The 20,360-nt window shown below is 40.1% G+C and overlaps 2 protein-coding genes and 1 pseudogene across 2 annotated transcripts; all 3 read left to right on the forward strand.

Moving 5' to 3' along the window:
• Window positions 1-277: 277 nt before the first annotated feature.
• LOC103985505 (probable protein phosphatase 2C 66) lies at window positions 278-6,521 on the forward strand. Its single transcript, XM_009403227.3, has 5 exons — window positions 278-657; window positions 3,470-3,856; window positions 4,279-4,396; window positions 4,799-5,022; window positions 5,692-6,521. The coding sequence occupies exons 1-5, from the start codon at window positions 346-348 to the stop codon at window positions 6,220-6,222; spliced, it is 1,572 nt and encodes a 523-aa protein (XP_009401502.2). The 5' UTR covers window positions 278-345; the 3' UTR covers window positions 6,223-6,521.
• A 208-nt stretch (window positions 6,522-6,729) lies between these two features.
• On the forward strand, window positions 6,730-11,922 carry LOC135674439 (pentatricopeptide repeat-containing protein At1g80150, mitochondrial-like; annotated as a pseudogene).
• A 3,296-nt stretch (window positions 11,923-15,218) lies between these two features.
• Window positions 15,219-16,932, forward strand: LOC135674438 (aspartyl protease family protein At5g10770-like). The gene is made up of 2 exons (XM_065184273.1): window positions 15,219-15,449; window positions 15,529-16,932. The coding sequence occupies exons 1-2, from the start codon at window positions 15,350-15,352 to the stop codon at window positions 16,788-16,790; spliced, it is 1,362 nt and encodes a 453-aa protein (XP_065040345.1). The 5' UTR covers window positions 15,219-15,349; the 3' UTR covers window positions 16,791-16,932.
• Window positions 16,933-20,360: the final 3,428 nt, after the last annotated feature.

Genomic DNA, 20,360 nt, shown 5'->3' on the forward strand with positions numbered 1-20,360 from the left:
TCTTTTAGACATAAATATTTTGGGTATCATTTTCGTCGGAAAAATATTTTTATTTATTTATTTTAAAGTATATTTATGTTGACAATTATCCATTCGAGAATATTCTTCATATTAATATTTCTGTAAATTAATTTCCTGTTGAAGATTTAATTTGTGCAAAAAAAGGAAACGCACATAAAAAAAATAGGAAAATAAATTAATGCATAAAAAAATATTATTTTCCAAGTCATATATAATGATACCAACTCAGCTGCCCCCCTTCGCTCCCTCCCTCCCTCCCTCTCTCGAGCTCTCTGGAACCTGCGCGAGCTCGACCGCAGCCGTTCGATCAGTGGGAGCTTTCAAATGGGTTCCTGCATGTCGTGCTCCCAGACGGCGGCGAAGGAGCCCGCCGGCGCCTCCTCGTCCCGCTCCTGGTCTGGCTCGCAGAGCTGGAAGGCGAGGAAGAAGCTACAAGAGCAGGAGGGGGCGAAGGGCGAAGGAGGAGGAGGGGGAGGACGGTGGCCAGCGGCCGTCTCCGTCTTTGGCGACGTAAGGGAGGACGAGCTCCACCGGTTGCCCGATCGGTTGTTCTTGAATGGCGCCACCGAGGCTGCGTGCCTCTACACTCAGCAGGGGAAGAAGGGGACCAACCAGGACGCCATGATCGTTTGGAAGGTACCGGGTTTTAACCCTATGCATGTGGTCAAAAACTTTTCCCCCCTCCTTTTTGCTCTTGGTTTGTGGGGTTTGACGGCAAAAGCTTGGATTCTTGTGGGTAATGGATTTTGGGTTAATGAGTCACTCTTTCTTTTAAGTCATGCATGCATTTGGACTCTCCTATTCGCCCTAATCCAGATTTTTTATATGGTTAATAGTGTTCTTTTTAAGGTTCTATTTTCTTCGCTGTGAAATGAGATTAGAAGGATTCTCTCAAATGATTTGAAATTAGCACAGTAGACAGAGAAAAGGGGGACGTGAGAAAGAAAGGCTACAGAGGAAAGAGGAGGGGGGAGGAAAAGGACAAGGAAACAAAGTGTAGCATTAACTTCTCTTGATTAAAAAAATATTTTTTTGATTAAAATTTCAATCCATTTTTCTGTGTGATTAATTTTCTGGAAATTTTTTATGCCCTTCTTTTGACTTGAATTTGCCTTAATATTAACTCATCAGTGGAAGTTCACTAGTTGTTGGTGGTTTCCAATTGGGGCTTGTTTAATGCATGTACCATGGTCAGTAGTGTTGTATGCTAAATTTGTTTGTAATAATTACTAAGTGTCCTTTCCCCGTAACATGTTCTTTACCGGTAAAATACTAAACATACAAAATAATTCACTGGTACAAGTAAGTTAGAAAAGTTCAAAAGATCCCAGCATTACCACAACTTACATATCTAGCTAGCACTGTTCAACTTGTAGCTATGGTTTATGCGTCGTAATATTCCCATGCCTATATGATCAAATCTATTTTTGGTTTGTTTTATGTGGATGTTTGAAGGATCATTTTAGGTTCAATTGGTTGGCATTTAGTACACTCATGTTCCTGCTACAATAGGTTCATTACTAACAAAATTTACTTATCAGCTGCATTCGCTAGATTAAGCTCTTCTAGGGAATTATAGACACAACTGCATTTTGTATTTCTGTCACTATATTCTAGCAATTCCATTAAATTTGTCATACAGATATGTCCCATTTATGGTTTTCCTTTGGAAACAAACAGATCTGTAGCCCTAGACAGTTTTAACACATCAAGATTCTGTTGTTATATACCTAAACAAAACCAATAAGGCAGCATATCCCTGTATCTGTAGTGTAATCTGAACACATGCAAACACTTCTAACAGCTCACCTCTTGAATGGTGATATATATGCATAGTATACATCTTGATTTGTATTTTATGTTCAATTGATATTCACTAAATATTGACTGCGATGGAAAGTTCGAAACTCTGTATACTCTTACAATGGAAAACATAGTGACGGGTGCTCATAAATCATGCAGGTACCTTCTTTTGTGTGGGGAAAAGAAATTTTACTTGGCAAAAGTTTTTTTCATGTAATAACAGAAGTACACACGAAACTGAAGGAGAGGATTTATGGATCAAAACAAGGAAATAACCATTAACTAGTCCAGTATGTGCATCAATGTTTGTAAAGTGACATGTATATGAAAGCATCAATTTGATTCACGGAGAAAGCAGATAGTTTTATCACAAATTTCTAAGTAGGAAGCTCAAGTGATCATTAAAAACAACTGTCATATGTGGAAGTTCATTGTTCTGTTTCTTTTCTCCATGCCTTTTCTGTTCTCCTTTTTCTTTCTCAAAAGTTCTTTGCTACTTTTGTAGAAGAACTTCATCATGTGGAGAAGAGTTGTCATAACAGAATTTATTCAGTGGCATTGCCTTTTCTTTTCTTTTTCCTTCTGAGTGGGTGAATTGGTCCCAGTTGATTGCTTCCTGTCAAACATATCAAGTCACATGAATTATAGGTTACCGATCATGTCATTGATACGATGCTTCTGACAAAAGGCTGAATCCGACAAGTTGCTTCTTTGTGTTGATTCCAGCCATGCTCATGTTTTGAGCATGAACATGTGACAAGGAAATGCTATCGGTATGCTGTCAACTGAATGGGCCACAACTTTGCCTTTTCTCACAGGATCTAGCATTCGATTGAGAAATTCACCAATATTGTGTTGACAATTCCACTGAAGTCTTATATAATGGAATTCATGTTATGATCTTAAATGGTTTACCATTGATGATGGAACCTTACATTAATCTTATGTCTCATGTAACTAGTAAATCCCTTGCTTTTTATTGATGTTTTCTCTCTTATTTGCAAACCATTTTCATTTGTACAACTCTTCTAGTGTTATGTTGAAGCAGTATCAATTCAATTTTTTATCCTTCTGTAGAGCTTATTTAAATTCACTAAATGAATGAAATCAAATCAACTATCCATTAGTTTTTCTCTTTTATGTTAGCTATATATTCCAAGACCATCAAGTTCATTTGTAACGTAGTGTAGGTTTCTTCAAGTGTAGATTGTTAATATTTACACAACCTTTTGAATTCACAGTGCATCAGCTGTAACATATAGAGAGGTGCTTTAGCTAACCATTAAATAGGATAATTTTTTTTGCTTCATGGACCCCTTATAATCCTCTAGCAACTCTTTCACTCATAATTTTTCAGTCAATCATGTCTAATTAATGGAAAGAACCATCTGTTGCCTTCAATTGTTTCCTTTAGTTTCCCAAAATTTTAGTTAAGATATAACTAATATGTTCTCTGGACTAGGATCATAATTCCAAACAGGTTATTGACTTCTATTTAATCTCGTGAGTTTCCTGATATGAATCTTTTAAAAGCTTCCAGTCTATACGCTTTCATTTGTATTCATAATTGTTTCTTTTTTTTATAATAACTACATTATCAAACTCTTTTTGACTAAAATTCCAATGACATTATTTTTTAATGTAGAATTTTATGCTGAGAAGTGACACAATCTTCTGTGGAGTGTTTGACGGTCATGGTCCATTTGGTCATATGGTTTCCAAGAAAGTCAGAGATTCTCTTCCTCTCAAGCTATCCGATCAATGGAGAGCTAATTTTAATGGCAACAAGGGCCCTCCTCAATTTAATAGCATGTCTGGAGGGACGGATTCTGTAGAAACAACATCAATTACCATTGACGATGAGTTCAGTGATTCCTTAGATGTCGATGAGAATGAAACACTACCTGCGATGTATCTTCCACTTAAGAAGTCTATTCTGAAGGCCTTTAAAATAGTGGATAAAGAATTGAAGTTCAACCCTACAATTGATTGTTTCTGTAGTGGAACTACAGCTGTTACTGTTGTAAAACAGGTAATGAGCTCCAAAACATTTTTTGTCTTCTAAATAATTCGCTGCTCCTGAGTTGAACTTCGTTGGAACAATTGTTCCAAACTCTCTTTATGGTTCTAATATTCCAAACCAAACCAGCTCCACATGGATAAGTTCCAAATACCTCCAAGTTCTAGAACATTCATTTGCCTCCAATAAATTTTGCCTGCTGTTACTGTTGTAAAACAGGTAATGAGCTCCAAAACATTTTTTGTCTTCTAAATAATTCGCTGCTCCTGAGTTGAACTTCGTTGGAACAATTGTTCCAAACTCTCTTTATGGTTCTAATATTCCAAACCAAACCAGCTCCACATGGATAAGTTCCAAATACCTCCAAGTTCTAGAACATTCATTTGCCTCCAATAAATTTTGCCTGCTGTCTTAGTTTATCTACAATTCTGCAGGGGCGGGATCTTGTAATAGGGAACCTTGGGGACTCAAGAGCAGTAATCGGCACACGGGACAAGCACAATAATTTGATTGCAGTAGAGTTGACTGTGGACCTGAAGCCCAATCTTCCAAGTATGATACATTTTTCTTTGTGAATCTAATAAAGCATGTTTTTGGAGGCAGTAGAACTTGCTAGAAGATATTCAGACCTTCTGTTCCCCAACTCATTTTTTGGTAACTTTTATTTTGCTTATGTCCTACAGGCAACATACCTTTTTCTTTTCCTGATGTCATGTATGTCTGTCATCAAGCAAATTTAACTATTTTAAAGTCTGATAGAAAAGCTATTTCCATGACTCAAACCTAAATAGAATAGCTATTTAGGTTTGCAAAGGAGTATCTTTCTCTGACTTCAAAACACACCCTGTCATTATCGTAAATGAAGTGATCACTATATATTCTCATTATTGAGAACTTTTACTTGTGCAGTCTTTATTGTCTATGTGCTACTTAATCTTCAATGTGTTGTTTTAGGAGAAGCAGCCAGAATCCAGCAATGCAAAGGAAGAGTTTTTGCCCTGCAGGATGAACCAGAAGTTGCCCGAGTATGGTTACCAAACAGTGACTCTCCTGGCTTGGCCATGGCCAGAGCTTTTGGGGACTTCTGCCTCAAAGATTATGGTTTGATATCTGTTCCAGATATCTCATATCGTCATCTCACTGACAAAGATGAATTTATCATTCTGGCTACTGATGGGGTATGCTCCACTTATATAACATTAGTCATTGTGAATACTGTTGCAGAAAATAAATCATTTGCTGATATAATAACTTTAACCTTCTAATTTCATGGTTTAATTTCTTAGTAGACCAGCTGAAAGTACTTTTGTTTTCATGTGACTACATCGTGCAAATATCTTAAGCTTATGTGGCGAATTCAAATTCTTTCCATCAGTACTGTGCCTTTCAGAGTTGTGTTCACAAGCATCCTCTTTGACTATTGTAGCTGTTTCCAACTCTTGTTTCCTTATCGAGCCCGTCAACTAAAGTATTCAACCTGTAACATTATCTCGTTGTAGATCAATCAGTTATTTTTTCTTCAGTCTCTTCCCTTTTCTTTGTCTGTCTTATTCTCTATTTATCTTCCTGAAATGATTATGAGTTCCTAACCTTTGCTTCTAGCATCTTGCCCTTGTTGCTGATCTATTGAGAGAGGCATAAATTTTTCTGTGGATTGTCTTTTTAGAAATTGTTAGATGATTCCATATGATATTTAATCCTCTTAAGGATATAAATTATTTCATCTGGTACTTAATTTTCCATCGTTCATGGAGTTACCACAAACTATGACATAAATATGTGTTTGTTATAGAATGTCCAGCATGACAACTTCCAGAATTTTTGTAGTAACTGTGCACTTTTCATAGGTTTGGGATGTTCTTTCAAACAAGGAAGCTGTTGATATTATTGCATCAGCACCAACCCGTGGAACTGCTGCCAGAGCTCTTGTTGATTGTGCGGTTCGAGCTTGGCGATTAAAATTTCCTACCTCAAAAATTGATGACTGTGCTGTTGTCTGTCTATACTTGGATAACTCATCATCATCTGACCAATCTCAGACAGTCCACTCCAAGAAGTCGCCTATTCAGTCAGCAGTATCAACAGCAGTAGTAATAGATGATTCAATTGCGGGTGGAGCTCAAGTTCGTGCTTCCCCATTGGAATGCTCGCACACTCTTCTTGATGCTAATGAGATTGTTCCAGTGTCTGAGGTATCCAGGGTGCCAAGGGTGGCAGAAAGATCCCAGTCTAGTAAGAGTCTTGCTGATTGTATATCTGCGACAGAGGATGAGGAATGGTCTGCCCTAGAAGGTGTTACACGAGTCAACTCCTTACTTAATCTTCCGAGGTTTTTGTCTGGTGACAAAGGGTCGACAAGTCGGAAGAAATGGTTTTGAGGATGATCTTGAACATGAAAATTTGGAACATGCTATTTTGGCCGTTCTTTCCATTAACTAGTATCACAAAAGGAAGATGAGGCCAAGTAATTGGAGTTTCTGTTCAAAATCATGATGCTACATGTACTATTGTTCATTGGAGAATCATACTTCACAGGTTTCATTACTTGTGTAAATAGGTTTTGTTCCTTTTTAGGTGTGAGGAAGCTTGTGAAATATGCATCCAATGTTCATGAAACACAAATTGTACAATGTTGATTCCTTCTTTTGCCAAACAGAAAAATTCTCCCATTCTACTATTTGCCTTGGGGTTGTATTGCTTGGTTGCTTCTCCTCTCTCCCCATGTTGTTTTTGGACATCAGAAGTTTGATCCAAGTTCTTGTTCCTCGTACTGCTCCAGGATTCTCTTAGAAAGGTGGAAAACCATGTCAGCTTCTTCTCAAGTGCCATCAAACAAAGTTGGTATGTGCTCCTCCGTAGACAGATGTGTATCAACTGTGATCTCTCGCTCTTCAATTTGCGCCATATTACTAAGTGCGATCGACGTGAAACCTCGGCCTTGGCATGAGGTTTTGACATGTGATGGTCAGATCCAATGTAGAGAATAGCGCCCTGCGGCCAACAATTAATCGGATTTGACCTGCTTTATGATCTTAATCGGATTTGACCTGCTTTGATGCAATCTAGTTAGCCCCAGATTTCGTGTTGGGTTTGATCGACACGAGTCGAGGTCAACGCGACGTGAAGCAGTACGGCCACCCGACACGACTCGATCTATTGCGATACGGCGGGCCCATAAAATCCTGTTGAGGAACCCTAATTCTGCTTGTATAAAGTTCCCGGCTTTTCTCTTATTTTTTTGACTTTTCCGTTTCTTTCTGACCACTATTTTTGCGTCCTAATGATTTCTCGTCGATCATATTTGTCCGATCGATCGAGGGAGGTCAAAAGGTTCGGGTTTTCTTGTGACTACGGGGTCGATCAATGCGACATAGTCGGTTTTTGAGTTCTGCCCGCAATCTGTTTGTTGTTTTGTTCTCCCGTCGAAAGCCGTGATTTGTTGCAATAAGATTTGGGGTATTCTTCTTGTGGATAGGATCATATCATGCTCTCTTCGCATACCGTTCGTCGAGTCTGTGCTGCTATTGATGCCTTCGATGTGACTTGTGTGGCTGCCACTATCACAAAATCAAGAACAAAATCAGATCTTTCAGCCGTTCCTAACGAGTGTGACACTCCTGAAAACTTCCCCACCATTGCTGCTTGCAAAGCTGCGAGTTTGACTAAGGATTCGAGACTGAAGCCTCAAGCAGAGCCAGAGGCGTCCTTGACCAACACGTGTTTGAAACCTAAACCCATCGGCGAATCTGCACTCGTGAGGATTAAAGCAGAGAAAGATGCAGAGAAGCTCTTCCATCTGTTCAAATCCAATGCTCACAAACGGCCTTGTAGTCGAAAACAGCTTCGCCTTTGAGGACACAGTATCCCGACTTGCTGGAGCCGGCCGCTTTGACCTCATCGAACGTCTCCTTGAACACCAGAAGACACTTCCCCAGGGATTCATCGTTCGAATCATAATGCTATATGGGAAAGCCAGGATGTCGGATCATGCCCTGAAGACGTTCCATCAAATGCATCTCTTTGGGTGTCCTCCAACTGTCAAATCATTCACTTGAGGTCTTTTTCTCAAACCTGCAGATTTGATGAGGTCCAAGTTGTTTTTCTGACGAGTGTGTGAAGAAGTATGGAATTGTGCTGGATGAGATTTCATATGATATCATCATCAAAATAATGTGTGAAAAAATTGGTACTTCAGATTCTGCTTGCTTGGCCATGGTGGGGATGGAGAAGGCTGGGCTTAAACCAGATGTTGTTACCTATACTACTCATGCGTGCATCCTATAAGCATGGACGATGTGAGATTGATGATGGGTTGTGGAATATTATGGCGCTTAAGGGTTGTTTGCCAAATTTTGCCACGTTTAATGTCAGAATCCAGTTTTTGATTAACCGAAGGAGGGCTTGGCAGGCCAATGACCTGATACACTTAATGTGTAAAGCTGGTGTACAGCCAGATGCAATTGCATATAACCTGATAATTAAAGGTTTTTGTATGATGAGTGATCTCAAGATGGCCAAGAGGATTTTCTATGCTATGCATGGAAGGGGTTGCGAGCCAAACGGTAAAATTTATCAAACTATGGTTCATTATCTCTGTAAAGGATGGGAATCTGGTTTGCCATTTAGGTTGTGCAAGGATAGCATGGAAAGGAATTGGTTTTCGAATGTTGACACCACTAGTAAGTTGCCAAAAGGCCTTATGACCATTTCAAAGGACCAAAATGCTAGGGAAATTATAAAGTTGGTTGAAGCAAGAAAACCCTCATATACAATCGATGAGATCAAACCATTTCAAAGCATAATCTCTCATGGTAGGAAATGATAGAACAAATGAAGTCTTGGAACAATTTCGGTTGTACCTTTTGGTTTGAAAACAATGATTTTGTTCATTATATTTTATTTATTTGATAAACCACTGGAAAGCACTAATTGTTCTGAATTAGCTGCTGAGGCTCTGGCTCTTGCATGTCAGAGTCAGAATTATCAGATCGAAAGAAGCCCAGGCAACTGGATTTTGGGCTACCTCTAGTCATGGGGAACCTTCTCATAAGTTATTTCAAGAGGTTATATGCTAGTATGTTTCCTCTGAACTATCTTTATTTGGTATAACATGTTAAATAAGTATATGTTCCTTGTTGCTACTTTAATTATCCAACTGATAACTTTTACACTGTTGTTTGTTGTGTAAATTATTGAATTTGTTATAAATGGCTTCTCATAATATTTGAAGATCTGAAACATATAATAAGGTCAGAAACCTAGGGGCAATTAGGGAATGGGTAAACTTCATTTACGTATCCACTGTTTTTCTGGTTGCTATCATTAACTTTCATCCATATCAGTTTGAGTCTGTGAACAAGGCAGATGACTTCACCTACTCTATATTTGCCTCGAATTATGAGTGATCATGATGATGGTTCGTTTGTGAGGATCTACTATTTTGATATTTCAATTTAACTTTCTCATTGCAAAAGATTGATAGTGGAGCTCGGCTTCTGAAATGACTGGAATGGAGGTGTGGCCTAACACAAGACATGACAAATATGTCTCAGCAAGATTTCAGAGTTCTCTTTGTAAAAGAATGATTTAAATCAGAACATCTTATTTTAGAACCACTTCGGCCAGTACAGCTACCAATGTGAAGATTTGAAAGCAAAAAAGCAAGTTCTAAGCTTCTTCTGTTGACTAGTTTTCATCAAAATATTGAAGAAAGTCTCCCTACATGTAGTTAAATGCTATAGAAATAATGTAGAATCTCATTCTGTGAAGCAATGTAGGAAAAAGTCATTTTAACTTGATGATTTTGTGTTGATGTGTTTTTATCATTGCTTTTTGTTTGTTGAATATGTCATCTGGCTCTTAAAAGGTGACAATTGTGGAAGCTCTCTAGTTGTTACTTTCTTTTCCAATTCTGCATGTTCGATATCATTTGAGTTGGGAATATTGTTTTTAGTTTATTGAGCTAAGGTAATCTATTCACTAAAGGTGAATTTGACTTGAAACATAAAATAAAAAAAATGTGTAAGAGATAGCCTAACTTTGATAATACAAATATGTTGTTGCAGTAAATAATTGTTACATATATTACATGCAAAAAGACCTATGATTTATCAGTTTGGAGCTTTAAACATAGCGATGACCAAAATTTATTCTTTAATTGTCTTTTTAGTGAAGTGTTCAGTAATATAAGGACTAAGGTTTGCTGTACCGATACATACCGCTTGGTATGGGTGGTACGTACTGGTCCAATAGGAAATCGGTACGTAAACCGCCCTCTACCGGGTGGTACCGATCACTTGATCCCGTATTGGGTATTACGGGGTTTGTATCGGGCAGTAATGGTCGAAATCCGATCGTTATCGACCTGTACCAATTGGTATGCTCGGATTTTGATTGTTACCGACCTGTACCAGGCAGTAACGATTGAAATCGGATCGTTCGATCATTACCAACCTGTACTGGTCGGATTTCGATCGTTATCGATCAAGGGCTAAGATTGCCCTATTTCAAACGGTTAATTTGATCGTTTGAGGCTTAGAAAAGGGTTTTTAAACCCTTTTCTCTCCCCTCTTTCAACTCATTTCAGTCTTTCAAATCCTTTTCTCTCCTCTCTTTCAACTCATTTCAGTCTTTCAATCTCTTAAGCTCTCTCAAACTTTTTTCACTCACATCTCTTATTCTAATATTTTCAATCTCTTAAACTCAACAAAACTATGATTTGTAGATTGGATCAAACTTAGAAGACTAATTCGGGAGGATCAAGGGAAAGAACACTCTAATCAAGAGATATGTATTCTCTTTTTAGATTTTTATTGATTTATGAAATGATTAAGCTTATTCTATGTGATGTATAATCTAATGTCTAATATGTTGTTTGATATGTTTTTGATGGTAAAATAATATTAATTAGGGAGTAATTAAGATCTTTAATGTTGTAATTAATATGCTTAATATTAATTTTTTCAAAATTAGATACTTAATAGGTCAAATATTTATATTTTATATATATTAATGATTGGATCACATGTTTGTGATGCTATAATAGGTTTAATTAGGTTTTAATTAAGTTTTTTTTTTTTAATATTATGATTAGTAATTTTAATGATGATTTAATCAAGATTTAATCGATATTAGGTTAATTTATATTTTTTTTGCTAAAATATAATAAATTTATATTTATTTCTAACTTAAAACCCTAATTTATCTTCTTTTTTTTTAAATTTTTCAGTTATTTTTGAAGGTTTTTTTGATGATTTTGGGTGTACCATCAGTATGCCTCAATATGTACTATATTAAGCAAGGCTCGGTACATCGGTATAGACCAAAATTATAATCTTTGATAAGGACTTACAAAAAAAAACTTTTTTTAAATAGAGAATCCATGAATGTTCCATATCCCGTGATATCTCCCTTCTTTTTTATTGCGTCTCTATTCCTTTTAAGAGATCAAGGACTGCTCTTTGTTTCTTCTCTTCTTTCTTTTTATATTTTCCTCCATCTTGCGTGTCAGTGAACATCAGCCATTGCAACAGTGGCAGCAAATGAAAAATGTTGCAACTCAAACAAATGATAACAAAACAATAGTGGAATATGCAAGAGTGCCTGGGAGTTGGAGTCACTGGGATTACATCTGAGGCCCTTGTAATTATCATAGTCTCCTTCCGCTCTTGCTTCAATCTCACTGATGTATAAGTCATTGGTTCATTCTAATTGTTAGATTGAAACTGTAATATGTGGTCTGGACTCTGGATATGAAAAATACTTCTTCTATTATGCTATTACCATGTTTTAGTTTCTCTTGTTAATTTTAGTTTCTCTGGATATAAAAGCTTTTTGTCCCTCTTATGTGCATCTCTAACGACCATTGGTCTTCCTAGTACATGAACAAGGAAAGGGATACGGCTGCAGCGGGCTACATGTTGAGATTTTTGGATGGATGGTATGCGTGTTGTGTTATGCATGGTTTACTTGGTTCGATGCAAAACCTCCAATGCTGGTGCCAGAAAATGATGCTCAGCTGCTTGAGGAAGAACCGGTAACATCATGATCTGGAATCTTAAGATGACACATTACCAAAAGGAATAGTGGGTACATTCATGTGGATGGCATCTTGATTGTTGTGTCTTTCTCAAGTCACAGAGAAAAGTAGCAGAAGTTTACAGTTCCAAAATAGAAAGATATCTTTAGAGAGGAACAGAAAGTAAGTATGGACATACACTTGTTCCTTTCGCATTATTGTCAACTTCAAAATTGACCCAGCAATCAGAGAGAGGTGATTGAGTAATAAGCTAGAGATGAAACCGGCTGTAGCTTTGTCAGCTTTCCTGATGGAGGCAACCATGCATTGAATGCGATGAATAACATGAGTGCTGATGTTTAATCAAGTATAACACCATGTTTTAGCAACATTTTCTAAGTGATCTTTTAGTATAGCTTGCTGAACTTTATTCTCTTTTAAGAGTTTTATTTGGCCACCTATTAATTAAATTCAAGGAAAAGTTAGAATTCTCGGGATGAGGCTCAAAGTCAGTGGCAAAGAAATTATAGAAAGCAACTACTACTTTAGCTTCGCCAAATCTTATCACTTCATGTTCTGCCACATTATTCTTGGAATGATGCTTTAGTTCATAATTCTGGTCCAGTTGATCTGATGCGCTAATTTGCATCACTGCAAGCAGCTCAACACAGTTCTCAGCAGCTCCTCCACAAACTTGCTAGCCTTCTTTATTCAACAAGCATCTTTATGAACAAATCCTGAATTGGAGGGTGGAGCCGGGGATGGAAAAAGGTAGAGCTTGCACTTTTGAAGTTGCTTTTGTAGAATTTAGTGGAATGCAATATGTTGCTATATTTTTATTGTGTCAATCCATTTTTTGCATTCAATTTCATTGTCCCAGGTAACAGTTTACATATTTCAACTGATTATACTTGTGTTATGGGTACTGAAACATTGCATCAAAATGAGTAGTATTCATTCACCAGATTTACTTGAACTAAGTTTGCCAACTGGTTTCAGTTTTCATTTTTAGAATTGAACAAGGGTCTGCATGAGAAGATTTATTTGTGTTAGCTGCACCGAACAATTGGTTGTTCTTTATGTGGATGCTTGACTATTAATTAAGGAGCCTAAAATGCATAACTGGTTGTTCTTCCTCAAGTAGAGGTAATCTTCACTTTGTTTGTTTGGGGGGAAAGGATACAAGACAATTTTCTCAATCGAATTGGTGTGTGCAATTCTTGGAGGGTATAAACCGTCTCATCAGAGTTAATAGCATATTAAAACATGTGAAGGTTACAAGTCGTGTATCAGGAGGTTGCAATGTCAAAACTCACCTAACAAAGCAAGATAACGATGGGCATGCTATATGAAATTGATTGGACTTGCACTATTTCGATTGCGAAAGTCAATCATAAGAGCAGCTAGTTTCATATTGTGGCCTCACACAGTGGTGATGCTGAAGCAGCTCTAAAAGCTTGTCTTTTTTGTTAGGTTACTCGGATTCTCTTGCTCTTCATAAAGGAGATTGAAGGTGACCACTGCTCAGAGAAGAGACATTGGGACTCAAATATATCTAACATCAAAGGTAATATATTCCTCTTGTCATCCTACTTGGCTCTATTTATACTGGTTTGTCCTGAATATTATTTACTAGCAAACATCAATATGATCTCTTTACATACAGTGCATCTTCCTTCACATCTTCTTTTGCTTTCCTTCGGTCTTTAGTTAATACATTGATGGACCTTGTCACGAGGGATCTTCCTTCACATCTTCTTTTGCTTTCCTTCGGTCTTTAGTTAATACATTGATGGATCTTGTCATGAGGGAAAGAGAACCAACTTTATGTTACCAATGACATTATGTTAGCTTTACTTAGCTGCTTCTCCTGGACTGGACTTTCATCTGAAACCTAAGTAGCAGCACACCAAATCTAGTTTCTTTCACTTTCTTTTTCTTGACTCTAATGTTAGCACAGCATAGATATGTGCTGTCCTGTTTGTCTTGGGCATGTCTTGAATCTAAACACTTGGGTAAAAACTAGATCGAAATATCTTGATCCATGAATGCTTCTACATCCCACAAGGCAAACAAAATCTTCTCAGCATAAACTGCTTAGATTCTTCTCTAAGGTTCCAATGAAGACCTGCTTTTGTTTGTTCATTTCAAATGACAAATCAGCACAAGAAAATTGCCAGAAGCACCATTTCTTCAAAGAAAGAGACATCCATGAGGGTTGTCTTCACCGACATTATTGGACTGGAATCTTTTGGAATCAAGTGTACATGACAACTAATTCTTGTGAGAGTCAATGGTAGTGCAGAAGTATTTTTTTTACAATTGAGTTGAGTCCTTTAGCTGAATAACCCAAATCTTAGTTAAATCGTCGGTTGTATGAATTCGATAGTGATGTCTCACCATCTGATGGCAACAAAATCATCTAAACCAATGCTCCTTTCCAGTTTGTGATCCTCATGCATCTTCCTCCCCTATCTCAGGAACAATTACTTTGCATTGGTAAGCTGCTGCATGCATGGATCAGCTATGTTTTCTTTTCTTGATTGTTATCATCTAGCTTTCAATCCACACAACGTCTACCTTGCCATTAGTCTCTTAGTACCATGGTTAAGTTACAAATTATAGTGATCGATAGCTAAGTGGTACTTGAAGATTCACATTTTACACTGTCAAAGAGTACTGTTCTTGCCAATAATTCAGTCATAGACAAAAGTCATTTGAGATTTGCTGAATGCAAAATCTACACAAAGAGGATTTGTTTTGTCACTCCAGATTCAGATAGTTGTGCCCCAGCTAATCCCAAACATGTCACGTGGGGTGCTGCTTCACTTCATGTATCACAGACCTACCTGTCTCATGCAACACATCTGCTCCTTCACCTGCCTTATGTTACTTGTATTACTATGTCATGCAATCAGCAATGCATGTCTTGATACATGGCATAGAAATTTTATTTCCAGTTTGAAGAATGCTCAAGTCACCTGAGCATCTCCAGAAAACTTCTCATTCCAGAGTCCAATCATGGTTGCAAAATTGGATCTATCTTGGAACTTGAGATGAGTGGTTTTTTCTTAATGGAGTGTGGACAGTGGCCACTTCAATGTGGTAGTATTTAGATGGATGCATTTAATTGTTTGATAAGTTTGAGTGTCGAAGTAGGTGAATTCATTGATCACTCTTCCTTCCGTGTGTAATTTTCTGGTGAAGAAGCCAAGTGTCTTGTGGGCTCTCAAAAGATTCTTCCTTTTCCTTCTTCGTGGGTCTCTCTCTCTCTCTCTCTCTCTCTCTCTCTCTCTCTCTCGTTTCCTTTCTACCTCCATCCTTCATACTCTGTGAGAAGTTCCACCCACCACCTCTTCAAGAAATGAAAGCTACTCCTCAGGCTCCCACCATGGAAGGAGTACCTCATGCTACCTTGGAATTCCTATTTAGAGAGAGCCCACAATGTCTGAGCTCAGAGTGCCTCCCAGAGACCAGCTCTAGTGGAGATGGGTTGGCTTCTCTCTCTATCTTTCTTTCTTATTCTCACAGCAGCATCTTCCCTGGAAGAAGATGTTCCTCACAGCTCGTGCTCTTCCAAGTTCATGGGTACTCTCTTCTTTCTATGCTCCACTGTCTTAAAAGGTTTGTGCAAACATTGTCTAAATGGTGATTTGCTTCTTCGCAGATGAACTCCACCGCCTCAACGACAGCTCCGGCCTCCACCTCACTCTCCACCACCCCCGGAGTCGCTGCTCCCCGGCGCCCTTCCCCAACCTCACCTTCTCCACCATCCTCTCCCACGATGAGGCGCGCGTCCGGTCCCTCACCGCCCGGCTAACCAAAACCGTGTCGCTCCCCGTCGCCCCCCTCCTCCGGCCGGCCGCCGTCTCCATCCCCCTCTCCCCCGGCGCGTCTACTGGAGTCGGCAACTACGTCACCCAAATCGGCCTCGGCACGCCCGCCAAGTCCTACGTCATGGTCGTGGATACCGGCTCCTCCCTCTCCTGGCTCCAGTGCTCCCCGTGCAGGATCTACTGCCACGACCAGGTTGGCTCCGTCTTCGACCCCGCCGCCTCCGCCTCCTACCGCCCCGTGTCGTGCTCGGAGTCGGAGTGCGACAGCCTCGAGTCCGCCACCCTCAACCCTTCTGCATGCTCCCTGGACGATGTCTGCATATACCAGGCCAGTTACGGTGACCGCTCCTTCTCCGTCGGCTACCTGAGCAAGGACGTGCTGTCCTTGGGTTCAGGTCAAAGGCTGGCCGGCTTCGTGTACGGCTGCGGCCAGGACAACGAGGGCCTCTTCGGCCGGTCGGCCGGCCTCATCGGCCTGGCGCGTAACAGGCTTTCCCTGCTGTCTCAACTGGCGCCAAGCTTAGGCTATTCCTTCTCTTACTGCCTCTCCACTGCCGCATCCACCGGATACCTCTCGATCGGCTCCTACAACGCGAGGCAGTTCTCGTACACTCCGATGCAGTCGAGCTCGCTGGACAACTCCCTGTACTTTGTGAGACTCACCAGTATCACCGTTGGCGGGCGAGGCCTGCCGGTGTCGTCGTCCGCCTACACCGGCACGCCGACAATCATCGACTCGGGGACGGTCATCACGAGGCTCCCGTCGAACGTATACGCCGCGTTGAGCAGCGCGATCGCGGCGGCGTTGAAGGAGTACCCGCGGCAGCCGGCGTACTCGATACTCGACACGTGCTTTAGGGGAAGCCTGAGCAGGCTGGCAGTGCCGGCGGTAGAGATGGTGTTCCAGGGCGGCGCGACGTTGCGGCTCGCGCCGAGGAATGTAATGATCGACGTGGACGGCTCCACAACTTGCCTGGCGTTCGCCCCGGCTAGGAGGGTGGCCATCATCGGCAACAAGCAGCAGGAGACGTTCAGTGTAGTTTACGATGTGGGCAGGTCCAGGATCGGGTTCGCCGCCGGCGGTTGTGGCTAAGATTGTGGTGGGTTGTCGTGCATGGCTGCATTGGCTTCAATGCTGGTGATGAGACGGTCATAGGCAGTAAGAAAGGTAGTACGTGGTGTTATAATGATACTGATTCTTCAGTTAATTCAAAACATGCTATCTTACTTTTTCATCTACCAATTGATCGATAATCATGTAGATATAAATATAAAATAATAATACTTTTTATATTTTTTATATGTTTTAATTTTCAATCAATTTATGATTTAACTAAAAAATCTCACCCTCAAATATAAATGAATAAAATCATCATCCCTCACATAATAAGTTTTTCATGATATAAGAGCTCCTTAGCTTCTAAGCAAAGTTTTCTCCTCCTTAGTTTTATTGTAAAATTTTTTTTATTCTGTTGAGAGAAATCCTCTATTCGGTGCTTTCTCTACTCTACTCCATGACTAAAGACAAAGGCTGCATCCCTCCTTGCGCTATTCTTCCCCTCACGATTTCCCCTTGCGCTCTCTTACTGCGACCGATCTATTCCAGGCCGCTCCATAGTGGCTGCATCCCTTCGATCAGATTTGTTCTACCTCATCAAATATGATCAGATCATAAGGAGGTGGAAAACAAAGACCACTTCATCAGATCTAATCTGTTCAATCTCTTCTAGATCTTATCTGTATCAGATCTGCTCCACTTCATCCATTAGATTTAATCCGTTCCGAATCTGATTGAATTTAATTAGAAGGCAACACTTCATCACGTTTGATCGACTTGATCCACTATAGATCTTTTCCTCCAAATATCAATAGTATTTGACCAGCAACATCACTCGTCATTAATATATTTTCTTCCCTAAGTTTCGAGCCTTTGTTATTTTATTCAGAAATAATAGTTTTTCTCAATGTAGGAGGCTTATATCTATCAATGCAGTCATTCTAATTCCTTTTTAAGTTATCTAAAAGACGATAATTATGCATACTAGCAAGCATAATTTATCAACCTTCTCTTTGGATATAACTTACTAGGCTACGTTAATGACTCCCTTAATTGTCCATATGAAAATATTTAAATATTAGGAGAATGAACCTTAATAGAAAATTCTAATCATAAATTGTAATTACGTCAGGACTATCTTATTTTGTAAGTCATTCAAGCTCCATGGCATCATTAATCTATTCAGATAGCACCATAGTCGAAGCATGATCCAAGTTATATACCACCTTCATTAATTACTCGCATACTTAGCATGCTAAGTTTTTTATTTATTATAATGAAAATTCCAAGAGGAAGTACTGTTGTTGATTATACACAAATCCTAAAAATTATTATTGATGACTTCGCTTAATAGGCATCCTCTGAGTGATGAAAAAGTCATTGTTCATACTCTTAATAGCTTATGAGACGAATATAAGAAACTAGTACTAATAATTCGGGTACGAGACTTACCAATATCATTTGAAAAATTATATGATAAGTTGATTAATAATGAAACATATCTGAAATGAGAAGAGAGGAAGACAGGACCGACTATCATAGCTCAATTCAATCAAAAATCCAAAGCAATAAGAACTTCAATAAATAAAGGATCAAACAAGATACTTCTTGTATACATGTGTAATATACAAAGCCATCATCTTCTATTACACTTGTTGAATCTCGTATTTTGATGATGAAACTACTTGATATATGTTTATGATTTAATCTGCGTTTTGAGTGACGCAGGATGCTTCGATCAGGATGAGACAATTAAAGCAGGAAAATCATATTGTGCCGAAGGAACATGTCAGAAGATTGGACGTCGGGCCAGTGGATTGGTCGACGTATCGACAGAAGGCTTCGGGCCGTGGACTCGGGCATCGGGCCAAGAAGAGCGGGTATTGTGCCAAGGATATCGGAGTTGCGGAGTCAACTGGCCGATTGGGCAATAGGCTGCACGAGAGGACGATGCGCCGAAGAATCGGACGAAGCGTCGAGGAACCAATGACATGTCGGACAACTTGGTTAATTGCTTAGGATTAATTGTCTCGATTGAAGTTTTGTTTTAAGTGTGCAGGATTAACTACGATGAGAGTAAGACAAGCAGCAGGAGTTGCGCCGGAGTCAAGATCATGATCACGTTGGGAGTTCGAGAGTTCGACGGAAGTTCGGACGGTCGTCGGAGGTTCAGAGAGAACAGATCCGAGAAGTCCAGAAGCTTGCCAAGCGAAGCTCGTCGGAACTCGCCAAGTGGATCGTCGCAAAGTCCAGGAGTATGCCGGATGTCCGCAGAAGGATCACCGAGGGTTATCGGTTGATCGACGGAAGTTGGCAGGAAACTCGCCGGAAGAAGCGATTGACGCATCGGAGCAAGCTGCAGAAGTTGTCTTAGAGATAATCGTAGTTAGCATGATGATTAAGCATGAAAATGGGAGGTGATCCCATTAGCTTAATCTTGGGGCAATTGGGCCCCTGAAAAGATTCAAAGTGGGCCGAATGGAGTGAACCATTCGGACCCTGATTGCACCAGGAGGTGCAACCGCCCCAGCCAGGAGGTGCAACCGCCTGGGCTGTGGGGTTGAGAGGTGCAACCGCCCCAGCCAGGAGGTGCAACCGCCTGGGCTGTGGGGTTGAGAGGTGCTAGTCATAGGTGCCCAGCAAGCCAATCACGTGAGTGATGGCACGTGTGACTTGATACAGAATCTTTTTGCTTATTATATTTTGGCGTGTATCACTTTATAACTATTGCATAAATGCATATATATTGTGATGTCCTTGGATTTGTGCAATGGGAATCGGATCGTGATGAGATCACGATAATGAGACCGATTCACCTTTAAACACATATCCTAAATAATCCCGGTCATAGGTTACTCGAGAGGGACATCGTGATAACCGGATAGATTGGTGTGCTGTATACCCGTCCATATGATGGATGCAGTTGGTCTCATAGCTGCTCGTGTAGGGACACTAGGGATACAGTACAGGTGCTCATTGGAGAATGAGTTCACTGATTGATCCGCTTACGGAATGCTGGATGGTTGATGATGCCTTATTGTCAGACAGCGATTCCGTAGTCCTAGTGGTGTATCTGGTCCTTAGACTTGAGACACCAAGGATGTCCTGTATGAGTGCTCCACTCTTTGATACCAGACTTATAGGTTTGACTGTTCCCAGATCTAGTACAGCTGGTCATTGGGAGTGGTAGTCGACCTTACGAGGGCTATTGAGTGTCGACAGAGGATCATCCACTCTCGGCATAATGAGAGGAATATCCCATGTGTTCTTGCTCAGACAAATCCCTGGCCAGGGTCATTCGGGTTGAGAGAGAAAGAGTTCTCCGGGAGAATCCGATTAGAGCGAGACTCGAGTAGAAACCGTATGGGTCTGACAGCACCATGCTCGATATACGGTCTCTGGGATATTAGATGGATGAGGGACTATAGGTATATGGTAACTGAGGACAGACAGGTCCAATGGATTGGATTCCCCTGTATCGTCTGGGGACTACGGCGTAGTGGCCTAGTACGTCCGTAGTCAATGAGTCAAGTGAATTATTATAGAGATAATAATTCACTCAGTCAGAAGGAGTTCTGACAGGTATGACTCACGGCCAGCTCGATA

Source organism: Musa acuminata, chromosome BXJ1-5 (genome assembly GCF_036884655.1).
Source record: "Musa acuminata AAA Group cultivar baxijiao chromosome BXJ1-5, Cavendish_Baxijiao_AAA, whole genome shotgun sequence".
Lineage (NCBI taxonomy): Eukaryota > Viridiplantae > Streptophyta > Magnoliopsida > Zingiberales > Musaceae > Musa > Musa acuminata.